Raw genomic sequence first — 15,927 nt, forward strand, 5'->3', positions numbered from 1 at the left:
TGTTTGTCACTCTCTTTCTGACTCATTTCGCTTAACATGATACTTTCCATGTTGATCCACCTATATGCAAATTTCATAACTTCTTCTTTTCTAACAGCTGCATAGTATTCCATTGTGTAGATGTACCAAAGTTTCTTTAGCCATTCATCTGTTCTCGGGCACTGGTTTTTTTCCAGATTCTGGCTATTGTGAACAGTGACAGCCTAACTTTTGTGTTAGTTTTACTTACCACGTCTTTGCATGGCATATATCAGAATTTCCCCCTTTCATATGATTGAATATTCCATTGTATATATATTTCCCATTTTGCTAATCCATTTTTATGTCAGTACACGTAGCTTGCATCCAGGTTTTAGCTATTGTGAATAATACTGCTATACTATAGGCGAATATATATATATACATACATATGTATATATATGAATATGATCAAGACCTTGCTTTTATTTCTTTTGAGTATATATTCAGAAACTAATTTATTAGATCATGCAATCTAATAGTTCTAGTAGTTCTAATTGCAATCTTTTGAGAACTTACTATATTGTTTTCCACAGGATTACTATTTTACGTTCTCACCAACAGAACACAGAATTTCAGTTTTTGCCAGCGTTTTATATTCTAGGGTTTTTTGTTTGTATGTTTGTTTTTGTTGCATGGTATATATAAAATATATTACATATATAATATAAATTATATAATAGCCATATTAAAGAGTATACATACGGTATCTCAATGATTTTCATTTTTATTTCTCTAATGAAGAAAATGATAGATTTTTTTCAGATACTAGAGCTAGGGTTTTTTTGGTGAGGGTTTTTTTTTTTTTTTGTAGCCAGGTTTTTGAGATCACCATAACTTAGCACTGTAGCACTGTTACCCCATTGTTCATCCACTTGCTTGAGCAGGCACCAATAATGTCTCTATTGAGAGACTTGTAACTGTTTTTGGCATGTCGACTATGCCACAGGTAGCCTGCCAGGCTCTGCTGTGCGGGCAAGATACTCTCAGTGGCTTGCTGGGCTCTCTGAGAGGGACGAAGGAATCAAACCTGGATCGACCACATGCAAGGCAAATGCCCTACCCACTGTGCTATCGCTCCAGCCCATAACTTAATAAAAAAGAAAGAAGCTTGACCTTTTGTGTTCCACTTCTAACTTTATAGAAATGTTTCTTCATTAGAACCAAAAGAGATCTTTCTTCCTTTTTGGATTTTCTTTGTTTTATATTTTTCGACCATACCTGTGGTGCTCAGGGTCTACATTGGTTCAGTGCTCGGAGTTGCTCCTGATGGAGCCCAGGAAACCCTGTGAGGCAGGAGTGCTACAGATACCCTGGTTGGTAGAGCTCCACTTTTGAAGTTAGGGTAAATTGTTTTTTTGTAGCAAAGTCAGCATTAAGAATGTTTGAAAAAAAGAAAAAAAAAGAATGTTTGAAATTTGAGTGTGTCAGAGTTTTTGCTCTGCAGATTGCCCTAATTATTAGGGCTTCAGCTACCAACATTTTGGTATATATAAATCTTTGTAGATATTTAAAATACTAATCTGTCCTTAATTGACACTTTGGACATCCCTTGCTCTTCATTAATTCTGTTTTATATTGCACTCATTAAATTTTTTTTTTTTTGGTTTGGGGGCTACATCCTGTGATGCTCAAGGGTTACTCCTGATACTGCATTCAGGAATTACTCCTGGCAGTGTTCGGGGGGGACTATATGGGATGCCCAGAATTGAACCTGGGTGGCCTTGTGCAAGGCAAGTGCCCTACCCACTATAGTCTCATTCTGGCCCCTTAAAAAGGTGTTTTTCTTTGATTTTGGCTTTCGGGTTACACCCAGTGATGCTCAGTGATCCCAGCTCTGCACTAAGGAATATACTCCTGGCCATACTTGGGACCATATGGAATAATGGGATTAGACCCGTGCAGCCACATGTAAGACAAGAGCCCTACACACTATCATTTCAACCTCATAAAATGTTCTTTTAAAGAAGAGAAAGGGGACTTTTATTTATTGAGGGCTTACTATGTGCCAGCCACCATGCTAATTATATTTTAGTATTTGAGGATGTTTAAGCATGCTTAAAGAACTCGTTCTATATAGTTTTGTCTTTTTATGCTGTGTATGATGATGTTTTAGATACCCCTCTTTATTGATGAGGCTGTTGACTAGAATGTCTAAAGTTATCTGTGGACACACAGACATAGAGTATTTCTCTTCACTTTCTCCTGCTATTGCTGATTTTTTTTTCTTTTGCTTTTTGGGTCACAGCCAGTGATGCTCAGGGATTACTCCTGGCTCTGCAGTCAGGAATTACTCCTGGCGGTGCCTGGGGGACCATATGGGGCTGCCAGGAATTGAACTCATGTCGGCCATGTGCAAGGCAAATGCCCTACCCGCTGTGCTATCGCTCTAGTCCTAATGCTGATTTTTCTTTGTTGGGAGGGAACATCAGTGAGAAGGAGGAAGGAGCTCCCAAGCAGTGCTTAGGGAATCCAGGGGCCACTCCCTGGGATACTCAGCCCATCAGGATGGTGGTGGGTCAGTGTTAGGGTTTGAGGCTGCAGTGCTAGGCATTGCCAGGACACACTGACCTTGCTTATGGGCATCCAACTATACCCTGTGATGTTCAAGAGGCCCTGAGATTTCAGGGATTGCACTGGGTTCGGCCACATGCTAGGCAAGTGAGCTAACTGCTTTATTGCCTCCCAGCCTGGAGCCTGAGACTTTGAATACCTGATTACCAGTTTCCTGATGTAGAGAATACAGTGCAAGTTGTTGGGTGTGATACGATCCTTGAAGAATGAAGATAATGAGAGTCATTCAGCTGCATTCTAATAACATCACTGGATTTTTGTAAAGATACCAAGTAGAGGTTTTGGAAGGAAATTCTGTGCTGTGCTGGGGGTTAAATGCTGGGCTTTGCACATGCTAAGCGTGTGTTGTAGCGTCTGAATCACAGCCCCAGGGAATGTATCATGAGGAAGAGGAGGAGATGCAGAAGATAAAAAGCTTTGATTGTGGGTTCACATACTTTTTAAAAAAGCAAGTTTATTAGAAGTAAGGACCCTGTAAAGTTCCTTAGGATTTTTTTTTTTTTTCTCAAAACCAGATGAGCTCTCTTTTCTTGAACCTAGGAGGACAAGCTCAATTTGATGAGCTGATGCTGGGGTATGTGAACGGAATCCGCCACCGCTTTTAATTTACCCTGTGTGGTGATTTACTGTGGTGATAAGCCAGTACCACGATGCTACTTATTTCAACTAAACTGACCATACATTTTAAGGATTTTGAGGTCGGTGCCATAACCCAGCATTTTGGAAAGTAACGTGATTAAATTTGAGTACCTGTTTTCATTTGTTTCATTAGTGATGATTAATGGTTATATAGAAGCATTTTTGGGCACTTTGGTACCTGTTTATGTAGTAGAACTTGACTATCTTGTAGCTGAGTTACAGAACACTGACAGAATTCTCTTTGTGAATTGGGGAGGGAACTGGCCACAGCCAGCAGTGCTCAAGGCTTCCTGTTGGCTGTGTTCTCAGGGATCATTCCTGGCAGTGCTTAGGGGACTGTATGTAGTGCCAGGAGTTGAATGTCGTATGCAAGGCGAGCACCTTACCTCTGTCCCATCTCCAGCCTCAGGATTGTCTTTTAGTTCAGTCAAACCCATGACTTCATATATGTCAGACATGTATTCTACCACCAAGATACATCCTCATCCCTGGATTTTCTATTTTAAGACATGATTTTTTTTATATTCAGTTAGTGGTAGTTCCTAAGTAAACATCTGCAGTTTTTTTTTTTTTTTTTTTTTTGCTTTTTGGGTCACACCTGGCGATGCACAGGGGTTACTCCTGGCTTTGCACTCAGGAATTACCCCTGGCCGTGCTCAGGGGACCATATGGGATGCTGGGATTTGAACCCGGGTCGGCCGCGTGCAAGGCAAACGCCCTACCCGCTGTGCTATCTCTCCAGCCCCAACATCTGCAGTTTTAAAGGCAAAACTACTACCTAGAATTTTGATATATTTCTTTAGTTACTGTAAGGATGAACTTAATTGAAGGTGGATGTGAATTAGTAAAATGAAAGTGAGCACAGATTTTACTGTGACTCAAGATATTTTTAAAAATCTGAATATGCTACTTGATCAGTCCTATTTAGGGACGAGGCAGGGTCTTTATTTTTAAATAAATGAAAGCATTAAGTATGATTGATGTCATTAAAGTTATGTCAATTACACAATTTTTACACTCGTAGACAGTGAATATAAAATTCACCCATCCTGTGAAAATTTAGATTATTGAGACAGCCTGTGTCTGTCAAATAGGCGTTATGTAAAAATACAGAAAAACGTAATGAAAGCCTGCTGAAGTTTTCCTCAGCTTGCTAATGAGACTATAGGTCTGTAGGACTATTAGGTTTGGCATTCTAAAATTTATATGGTACAATTTTGCATAACCTAGTTGAAAATAAGAAAGAATTGTCAGATTTTCTGGTCTATAGGAGGAACCAACTGAGGCAGCACAAAGGTCTCCCCACATTTTTATAACTGATGACTAACTCTATGTCTGTGAGTCAAAACTGCAGTTTTGCCTTAGACCTTATATTCAGTGACTGAATTGTTTGTACTAGTTAAGACATGCTGCTTTAAATTGGCCTGACCTTTAATTGTAATACAAAAAAACTTAGGTGTTTTCTCTTTGTTCCTAAGTTTTAGAGCCAATTTTATTTTTCTTTAAATTGTAGCTTCAAGGTTTTGTTTTCTTAAAACACTGAAATAATAACAGATTTTTAGAAAAAATAGAATTTTCTTAGATTGACAAAGAATGATTTTAATTTTTGCAGCAAAAGAATATAGGAAATTTTAATAAAATGTAAAGTATTAAAAAATGAAAAAGAATGTAAAGGAAATAGTGGTTTTTTACACATAATTGAGTCTTCAATTTTTAAATGCATGTTCAAAGCTTATGTATTTCTCATAACAAATCTGACTTGTTATTAAAAGTTATTGAAACCATAATTAAATCACTATGATATCTATGTGTATACTTAAAATGATAAGTCTGATAATGTCATGGTTTCAATTTTATGTGTTTTTTGCAATACCTAGAGAGTCATTTCACTTTTATAATGTCTCAGCATAATAAATCTTAATGAAGTGCATTTGCACCAGTAAGAAGTGTTATTAAAAACAGTCATGTCTATAAAAAGTATGTTTTACAAATTAAAGGATAATTTTATCTGTGGTCATTAAAAAATATATCATTTTTATGCAAATGAGATTTTGGACTGTATTTGCTAGATCTAAATAAAGATACGGGTTTTTACATTTTCATGTTGGGATTTTACATTTCCTTATTAGGTAGGTTAAAATAACTTTCTCAAATAATGTTTCAAAATAAAGAAGACCGAGAGTTGAGTTACTTACTTCATTTTTTTTCTTCTTGTCTAAGTAGTGATATTTTGTAACCATTAACAGTCTGAAACTATGGTATTTGTCTAATATATGGGAAAATTATTGAAAATAATAGTTTGAGAATATATGTAGTTATAGTCAGTTTCACAGAAATACATTTACGTTTGTTGATTCTTCCTTACAGAATGTGACAGTGATGATAACCTGGGTATCAAAAATACTTCAGTAGACGAAGAATTCATATCCACAGAAGGTAACTTAATGGAGTTATTGTTGTTTCCTTTGAGGCAGAGGGGAGCCATACCTGGTGATGCTTAGGGCTTACTGGCTCTGCATTCAGAAATTACTCCTGACAGTGCTCAGGGGACCAGGTGGGATGCTATAGATCAAACCTGGGTCGGTAAGACAAATACTCAATCTGCTGTACTACCATTCTGGCCCAATCTTTTTCTTTCTTGACTGTGTATCTGCAAGGGTTTGTTTGTTTGTTTCCAGTTTTTTACTTTTGTCCCCTACACCCCCAACTCCCTTCTACTTCTTAATAAAGATTGTTACTTCTTAGGGATAGTTTACATTTTCTCATGTAAGATGACTTAAGGATAATACTAAATTAATATGTTAGGAAGGTATCAGCCAATAATAGACCTTGGAACAAATTCAGTGTACCACCTCATTTGGTAAAGTTTTATTGGAACACAACCACAATCATAAGTATTGTCTGTGCTATTGTCTCACACTATAGGAGTAAGGCAAAATAGCTGTGACAAACAGTATAGACACATTCATACACATACCATTGCCACCACCACCACACAACTGCCTGCTTAATTATTTTCTGACACCTTACAAAAAGAGTTTGCAAACCCCATAGCTAGGAGAATATTGTGGTTTTTTAATTTTACTTATTTTAGGTAGTGTTAAAAAACAAAATTATGTAGATGAACTATAAAAGCCAACTCATATCTAAATATTAAGAGACTAGTCATATAAAACTCATCTTTCCTCATAACGAAAAAAATATTTGCTTTCATTTGTTATAGAACTTTTTTTTTTTATTTACGTTGAATCATTAGTGGCTATGTCATTTAGTTTTCCAAATACTCATTTTTTACTTTGATTTTTTATAACAGGCTCTCTCTTAACAACCAATCAGGAGAATTGAGACAACGGACTTTAGAAAATACTCTAAGCTTCTCTGAAGAAATTGAAACTTTTATGTTGTGTGTTTTGGAATTAAAGTATAATATGAGGCTTAATGTATATTCATGTAAGATTTGAGAGTAGGAATGTGGAGGGAAAACAGGGAGAGAAGTGTGGCCAAATATTCACAAGCAGAATTACCCAGTTAATTAGTTTTCTATGTATATGCTTGTTCCCACATGTAATTCAGTTAGTTTGACTCAGAGCATACAGAAAATTTTTGCTATTTGGAGTTTGAGAATTTGGGTCTGGTAGTGGAATTGATTTCATCTATTTAATCAAGCATAAAATGCTAGCCTTCCTACTAGCTAAAATCCACTGTTTAAATAAAGCCTTGTTGCAAGTGAGTTTTTTGAGCAACTTGCCTTCCCAACACAGTCTGTAAAGGTCCAGCTGGGAGCCCAGTCGTCATGTAATGATGAGTTAGATTAATGGAAGAGCTTTACAGTGAGTTTGAAACAAACTTTGCAGCCTTTATTTTCCACCTATGACTAGTCCCATGGAAAATATAAGACAGAGTATGACTTTTTTGGGTTTGGTTTCTTTTGTTCTTGGGACACACCCAGCTGTTCTCAGGGCTTACTCCTGGCTCTGTGCTCAGGGATCACTCTGGAAGTGTTCCAGGAACTGGAAGTATAACTTGTAAATAACCATGTTTGGAAGCAAACCTTCACAGTTTTGTGGGCCCCGAACCCAAAACAAGTGAGATATGTATAACTGGACATGTACCAGAATTTCTAGCATTTTGTTATCTATGTTTTAAAAAAAATTATGTATTTTTAGATTTGGACAGTTTGTGCATTTTTTGTGATTCTTTCATTTGGCAAAAGAATGTTAAAAGATTCTGAAAAGACAAACATTTGACTGGTTGTTACAGGAGGCAGGGACAAAGTGTTCTAATCCCAAGAAAATTCAAAAGGTTATTATATGTGTGTTTTTTTTAATCTCCTAATACTTTATACAAAATAGGTTTGAGAATCATGCTGTGATACATGTAAGGAGTATGGTCTCTTCTGCGCTTTCCCCTGTACCTTTCCCCCTATATGTACCTAATAAAAACTAACTCAAATATCTTACCTTGGACTGAACTACTTAGAATTAACATTGTTGTTGGATCAATGCTTCTCCTTGATTTTCTGTCTGCCTCCTTTAATCTCCCTTTATACCATATCAAGTGAATTTTGTGTCTGTCATCCCTACTAAATAATGGGCTTCTTGAGTAGTATCATGTTTAAGTTGTCTTTATTTCATCGGCATCAAACACAGCATTTGGCATTACATGAATACACTTTAAGCTTATTAGAGCGACTACTTCACATCTCCCTATGATTAAAGGAAATTAAGATGGGCCATTTGGCTGGGAGAATAGTGGGTGATTTTGCTGACCCTGTGCAAACCTGATGTTGTCGTCCAGATCTGATAGCAAAACTCAGAAAACCTTTTAATTCTTCAAATCTCTTTCCTCCCTGCACAACTCCCACTCATAGTGGCAAAAGGCAGAATAAATTTGCTTGGGACCCTCTCCCCTTTCATGATGCATCTTGTTCTTTGTTCTTTACTGTTCTCTGACTACCCAGGCTAAACATCCTGTATAGTCTGTTTTCTATACTACAGAAAGGAAATAGAAGTCTTATAACTGCACTGCAAAGACAGTCTTTTCAAGATAAGTCATATTCACTGGAACCACCACATCATTTGGCAAGGGTTGGTGGGAGGAGGGTGACAATTCAACTCCTAGCAAGTGTATTACCCTCATTTCCTTTTTGTCATTTCCCCTTTATTCCTTCTCAAAGATTAGTAAGTACTGTCATGTCTCAGAAAATAAGTTTAATTGGCTTGATTTTGAACTTGACCCAAATGAGTTCATATGCACTATCACTGCCCAATAGAATTTGCTGTAATGGGGGCCAGATCGATAGCATAGGAATTAGGCACATCCCTTGCATGTGGCACAGTTTATTTCCTGGTATCACATATAGTGTCCTGAGAACCAACAGGAATGACGCCAGAGCCAAGAGTGAGCTCTGTGTGAACACAGCCAGATATTCCTGCACCCCAGCGACAACAACAAAAAAATTTCCTGTAATCACGAAGATGTCAATCCACTTATGATGGTTTCTAATAGATTATGTGTAGTTATTTAGCTCTTGAAAATGTGGTTTAGCTAATGAAGACATGGCTCTTGAATTTTAATTTAAATATAAATTGACATATAGAGTCAGTGTCTGTTATATTGGTGTGTATTTTTTTGTGTCTATTTACCTTCAGACATCATTTTGTGTGTGTGTGTGTGTGTGTGTGTGTGTGTGTGATTGTTACAGGATTTTTTTTTTTTATTGAATCACCGTGAGATAGTTACAAGCTTTCATGTCTGAGTTACAGTCACACAATGATCAAACACCCATCCCTCCACCAGTGCACATTCCCCACCACCAATATCCCAGTATACCCCCCTTCCCCACCCTCCCACTGCCTCCATGGCAGACAGTATTCCCCATTCTCTCTCTCTACTTTGGGGCATTATGGTTTGCAATGCAGATACTGAGAGGTCATCATGTTTGGTCCTTTATCTACTTTCAGCACACATCTCCCATCCCGAACAATTCCTCTAACCATTTTCTTAGTGATCCCTTCTCTATTCCAGCTGCCTTCTCTCCCTCCTCCCCCCCTACCCCCACGTCTCTCCTCACCCCACCCCCCACTCTCCCACTGCCACACCACTGCTGCTCATGAGGCAGGCTTCCAACTATGGAGCAACATTGTTTTGCAGATTCATCTGGGTGTTTGCTTGTATCTTTGGTTTGTTCATTCTCAATCTGTTTAATACGCTGTAATATAATTCACCTGCTATTTCTAAACATTTGGTTTGTACTTTGGTTGTTGCAAATAATGTTACTAGCAGCATTCTCTTGTCTCTTGGTGCACTTATGTATACATTTACAACTGCACTGCAAAATGAGTCTTTCCATACTCTGTCAAGTTCACTGGAACCACATCTTTTGGCAAGGGTCGGTGGGAAGGAGGGTGACAATTCAACTCCTAGCAAGTGTATTACCCTTGTTTCCTCTTTGTTATTTTCCCCTTATTCCTTATCAAAGGTTAGTAAATGCTATCATGTCTCAGATAACTAATTTCAGGTGGAATTGCTTCTTGTTTGACTTTGGAGGTAATTCCAAATTGTTTTTCTAAATCAGTTGTCCCAGAAACTTTTATTCCTGTCTTGTATGGGAGTTCCTTGATCTGCATCTTCATTAGTCATTGAAAATACTGTTTTAAATTTTGACTACCCAGGCTATGGGCTAATATTTCTCTGTGGTATTAATAGCACTGTATCACTGTCATCCCGTTGCTCATCGATTTGCTCAAGCGGGCACCAGTAATGTCTCTATTGTGAGACTTGTTGTTACTGTTTTTGGCATATAGAATATGCCATGGGTAGTGTGCCAGGCTCTACCTTGCAGGCAAGATACTCTCAGTAGCTTGCCAGGCTCTTTGAGAGTGACAGAGAAATTGAACCCAGGTCGGCCGCATGCAAGGCAGACGCCCTACCTGCTGTGCATAGTTAAAACTAATTCAGTATTTTTTATTCATTAATGTAAATAATAAATTGATTAAATTTGGCAAATTTATCCAATTGATTTAATGTTTATTGACCATTCTGATCTCTGTCAGCATCTTTTCAAATTTCTTGATTTTTAGATTATGTCTTTATTCATTTTCTACATTGGCAAGCTCTGTGTAAATTCCATCTCATACTTTCTCCTACTCTGGTGCTTGCCTTTTTTTAAAATTTAATTTAATTTTTTATAAGATTGTTCACAATTATTTTATTCAATATTCCAACACTAGTGCCACCACCATTATTTCAAATTTTCCTAACCATCACCCAAGCCTGCCCATCATAACAAGCCTGTGTTGCTTGTTATGAATGATTCTGTAACTGATCAAAAAAGGTTTCCTTAGAAGAAAGTATGTGAAGATTGTTGTATCTCATCCTGGAACCATTTAGCCCTTGTATAAGAGATTATTAACATGTTACAGGTTGAGCCTTGAGTGCTAATACTTTTTTTAATTGAGGTTGGTTGCTATCTTACTTCCTATCTGATGTGTGCTACTTCTGGTACATCAGTGGTATGAAGTGTGAGATATTGCATTCGCAGTCATGCGCCCCAGGAATTTGAAAATCTTAAATAAGGTGATACAGTTGGAGTTAAATTTTTAACTGGATAGTGACTTTGGGGTCTAATGCATCTCTATTACTTTTGATCTCTTCCGTGATTTGTGAGTCTCTGGATCATGGCTGGTTAATGAGCTTATAAGGTGCCAGAGGCAATTTGTGGGTGACCGCCAGGCTACCTGAAAAATAGAGGGGTGGAAGGAGGTAGCACATCCCTGCCTTTGTGAGCGCCTGCAGATTTCAGTCACAAAACCTGCATACCGGAGTTTCAAAGATTCACTCATGGATGAGGCTCATCTGACCCTGTGGAGATTGGCCGTGAGCATGGCGGTGATTGGGTTCTGGAGGTTTTCAGCTGCCAGGACTCTGTTAGGGTGGGTAGAGGGACTCAGCTGCCCCTCTTCGGGGTTCCCCGGAAATGAGTTCAGCTTGGCACAGGGTCTGGAGGGAGTTCTGCAGCTTGTTGAACTCTTCTGAGATTGATTTGTGAGTCTGGATCATACTTGCCTTTTTCTTCATGTAATGAAGTTATACTTATGTGAAGAATTATTATATATAAGAATTATATCATGAGGAATTATGAAGAATTATTCAGTGGATAAAAGTAATTTTAATACCTTTTCCAGAATGTTTTTGAATCCTCTTTATTAATTTTTGGTTTTCTGAGCCACACCTGGCTCTAAGCTCAGAGATTCCTCCTGACAGCTCTGGGGATCCCCTGGAGTGTTGGGGCTTGAAGCTGGGCCAGCTGTGTGCATTGCAAGCATCCTACTGCTGTACTTTCTCTTCAGCCCTAAATTCTATTTAATCTTCCGCCATATTCATCATCATCATCATCGTCGTCGTCATCATCATCCCATTGATCGTGGAATTTCTCGATTTCTCAAGTGGTCTCAGTAACGTCTCCATTCTTCCTAGCCCTGAGATTTTAGAAGCCTCTCTTTACTCGTCCTTTCCAATGGTGCCGCATTGGTGGCTCTTTCAGGGTCAGGGGAGTGAGACTCATCATTGTTACTGGTTTTGGCATATGAATACGCCATGGGGAGTTTGTGAGGCTCTCCCATTCGGGCAAGGAAACTCTTGGTAGCTTGCCAGGTTCTCCCAGAGGGAGAACTAGGCTATAAGATGTCTTCCGGGAGTTTGGTGTAACACCCGGCGATGCATAGGCATTACTCCTGGCTCTGCACTCAGGAATTACCCCTGGCAGTGTTTAGGGGACCATATTGGATGCTGGGAATTGAACCTGGATTGGCCGCATGCAAGGCAAATGCCCTACCCACTGTGCTATTGCTCCAGCCCCACTTTTTCTACTTTTCACCTGAGAAATTTCTATGTAATCCTGGGTATATAGATAAATAAAATAGACAAGTAAAAACAATTACAGATAATTATAACAAACTTTATTACTATTTTTTGGTTTGTTTTTGGGCTATACCCAGCGATACTCAGGAGTTACTCTTGGCTCTGCATTCAGGAATTACTCCTATTGGTGCTCAGGGAACCATATGGGATGCAGAAGATCAGACCCGGGTGGACCTCATGCAAGTCAAACACCCAACGCGTTGTACTATTGCCCTGGACCCATGAAATTTATTTTTAATTTAAAAAATTTTTTAAATTTTGAAATAGATCTGTTAGTGTTCAGGGAACTCCATGGCTCTGTACTCAGGGGTTCTCAAGGGGACCACCATATGGGAATCTAACCCAGGCCCTTCTACATGTAAAGCATATGATCAGCCCTTAAGCGCTCTCTGCCCCAAGATATTTAATTTAAAATATTTTTTTGTTTTGTGACCACACACAGTGGTGCTCAGGGCTTACTACTGGTTCCGCACTCAGGGATCATCTTGGAGGAGGCTCAGGGGACTATATGGGGTGCCAGAGATAGAACCTGGATTGGCCATGTGCAAGGCAGGCACTCTACCTGCTATAATATCTTTCTAACCCCTGAAATACTTTACAAGTTAGGTGACCTGATGTGGGGTCACAGCCCACACTTAAAAAAACTAGGACTTGAAGGATTTTTAATTACAGCCTATCACTAATGCCTCCAGTTCAGAGAAAGATACAACTGCATTTTAGATGAGTAACTGGTGCATGATAACCAAGTAGGCTCCAAGATTGTGCAAACAGATGAGATAAACCTATTGTGAGAAGCTAGTGAAGACCACGAATCCTTGATAGCTAATTCCACTGTTATAGCTTTAACATAATTTTTGGGGAAGAATAGAGAAAGCCCTGTGATCCCAAAGTGTCTGTCTGCTCATGATTGTATTCCTATGCTTGATATACAGTTGGTATTTAATAAGTATTTGTTAAATGGGCATATATGTATACATATATGTGCTTCTCTGATGACCTTATATAAGTCAAGAGTTTCAGTTTTTAGCATAGGTACTATTAAGCTTAAAGCTAAATTTTTTATAGCTTGTGAGCTCTTGCCATTTTGTAATTTTGTTTTATGCACATTACCTCAAGTCTTTTAGGGAATAATTGCATAGACTTTTTATGTTAAACTTGTTAATTACCTGACAGTAATTGTAAAAGTTTGTCTGCTTTCGGCATCCCTAAATAGAAATAACTTAAAAATTCCTTAAAACATTATCCTCATTATATTAAAATTCAGTTTGATAATATACTCGGATTCTCCTATTTCAGAATACTCAAATTTTATGATGGAGAAATTGCCAAATTACCTTGTTTTTTTATTTTTATTTTCCTTTCCTTCTTAAAGAGATGGGTGTCGTTAAAATTAGGTAAGTGCATTCCTTAGTTTTCTGCCCTAAATATTAAAATTCTGTTTTTAATGCAGATGTGGAATTAGAAGAAGCTATTAGAAGAAGTCTTGAGGAAATGTAATTGCAGATATTACCACACAACATCAAGTGGCCTTGAAGATTCTCAGGATAATGAATGTTTGAGTTTGTTTTCTAAAGGATACCAGAAATCTGCTAGTACAGATGTATTTGAAACTTGGTTTTTTGGCTTTCCCGTAACCAAAATATGGTACTTGCTTTGTATTTAAAGCTATTTCAGAAAAATGTGCAGATGAATAGAATACCTACAAATATAAATTGTGTATTCTAAAATATAAAGTTTCTAAGATAACTAAATTTATATTTAGCTTAAATTTTTTCAGAAAATAGAAAAGCTCTTGACTATAGCTTACTTGTTTTCTAAATTGTATCAGTGCTTTCATTCTATTTGTATGGTACAGATGCTTCTGTTTCAGTTTTGTTTTTTTTAGAGTGAGAATGAATGTAAATAAAGCCATACTAGCTCAATGTTTCTATAAATTCTATGTGGCAGTAATATACAACTTTGCTATTTAGAACAAAATAATGAAAAAGAATAATGAAAGCAGATTAAAAAAATACAACACAGTGTTCTACGGTATATTGCTTTTTGAGTAGCACATTTCTGGATAAAAGGACACAACCTGTTATTTTTTGAAATACTTAAAAACAATTTTCTCTGTTTTTTACCTGCTTAAATTTTGATGTTACTTGTGTTATTTACAGTTTAAAGGGATTTATATAAAAGTATTTGCATAGAATTAAACTTATTTTTAATAATGCGTCCTTTTTATATATTTGTATAAGTATATAGCCTCCAGAAATATTATTGAATGTCCACTCAGGAATACTCTTCATAACACTTCAAAGTTTTTGTTTCATTTGAAATTTATCTTCACTTTAGTTATTCATCAGTTTTCAGTATCCAGCATTGGGTTTTACATATTTAAATTTCAAATACTTAACCCCTTTGTGTAATTGGTAGAAAATATTGCATAATTAGGGTGGGAGTGTGGCTCAGGAATAGAACACATCTCTCATATGTGTGAGGTTCTAGGCTTGATCCCTGGCATCCCATACATACACAAAATCACATAATTAGGTTAAGAGGAACTTGTCATACTGGTTTGTGTATTTGTTTCTTGTTGTTGACCAGAAATGTCATCTCTTACATTTTTTTTGTAATTACCAACAATATTTTCTATAAATTTAATTTTTAAGAAAAAAGTCGTTAGAAATGTGTTCTTTCTGGGTATTTTGGTGTGAAATAAAGTTTTGCATTTTTATTATTACTACAGTCTTTTTTAGTTCACAGTGAAAATTTGCTTGTTTTTCATTCTCAAGATGTCATTTCTGCCCTATGTGCTTGTAATGTGTATGTTAGAATGGTCAAGCAAAGCTTTAGGAGGTAGTTATAGAGCTGAATCATAAAGACATCTGCAGGAACTTATTCATTAATGAACAGAAAGATGTTCTGGATTGAAGAGTGGGGAAGCAGATATGGGGGAAGAGGATACAACAGCCTTTCATCAGCATTGTCACACACAGGTGTGAACTATGCTGGTGTTCTGCTAAGTTTTTGTGGTATGCACGTTAGAGTAAGTGAAGGTTTTCATATGAAAGGAATGGGGTATTTCATCATAACCCTTAAAATGATAATTGGCTTGCTTATTGTCACTGATTTGTTTTTCTACTTCTTAATTAAAATTCTTTAAAGTTCTTTAATAATTTGAAATTAACACAGATATAAGTTGTAATCAGTGGATGGCATTATAGAAAGCTATGAGTTACATAATTTAACAAAATAAATGTTTCCAGCATTGACTAAGATAGGTGTTTATCTTCACTACATCATTCACCTTCTTTAATTGTTCTTCCACACAAAGTATTTATTGTGTATTTACCATGTGCCAGTAATGGTTCTAAGCATTTGAATAAAACAAAGTCCACAGTGAATCTCTGGAACACTCGGGGGAGAGGATTTTGATGGTCTTAGCTAATAAGGAAGTATAGCTAATGGTGAATAATTAATGAAGGAAAATAGAAAAGGGAAATATAAACTGTATAGATGAGAAAATGCTTTCTTGTGTGCAGAGTGGCCTCCTAGTGATGCTAGAGTCCAGTTCTTGGAGCTTTGGGGTCCTTGGGGACCATGCAGTGTTGGGGATCCAACCTGGGGTTTCTGTGTAAAGCATATGCTCCAGCTCTGAGTCTGTGAGGGAATACTATTTGGAGTGGGTGGGGAAGAAGTATGCAATTTTTAGTAGGGTAGGTAGAAAGGATCCTGTAAGCAAAGACCTGAAGAAATTGAGGGAGTAGTTACGTATCCGTGCAGATACGT

The 15,927-nt window shown here is 37.3% G+C and overlaps 1 protein-coding gene across 1 annotated transcript in view; it reads left to right on the forward strand.

The window, feature by feature from the left end:
* The window catches only part of ZNF451 (zinc finger protein 451), an 84,472-nt gene extending 69,064 nt beyond the window's left edge, over positions 1 to 15,408 (forward strand). The window contains exons 14-15 of the mRNA XM_004605873.2: positions 5,599 to 5,667; positions 13,604 to 15,408. Of these exons, the coding sequence (XP_004605930.1) occupies positions 5,599 to 5,667; positions 13,604 to 13,650 (116 nt within the window). The 3' untranslated portion in view covers positions 13,651 to 15,408. The remainder of the gene's footprint in view (positions 1 to 5,598; positions 5,668 to 13,603) is intronic.
* The last annotated feature ends 519 nt before the right edge of the window (positions 15,409 to 15,927 follow it).

This window comes from Sorex araneus, chromosome 4, assembly GCF_027595985.1.
Source record: "Sorex araneus isolate mSorAra2 chromosome 4, mSorAra2.pri, whole genome shotgun sequence".
Lineage (NCBI taxonomy): Eukaryota > Metazoa > Chordata > Mammalia > Eulipotyphla > Soricidae > Sorex > Sorex araneus.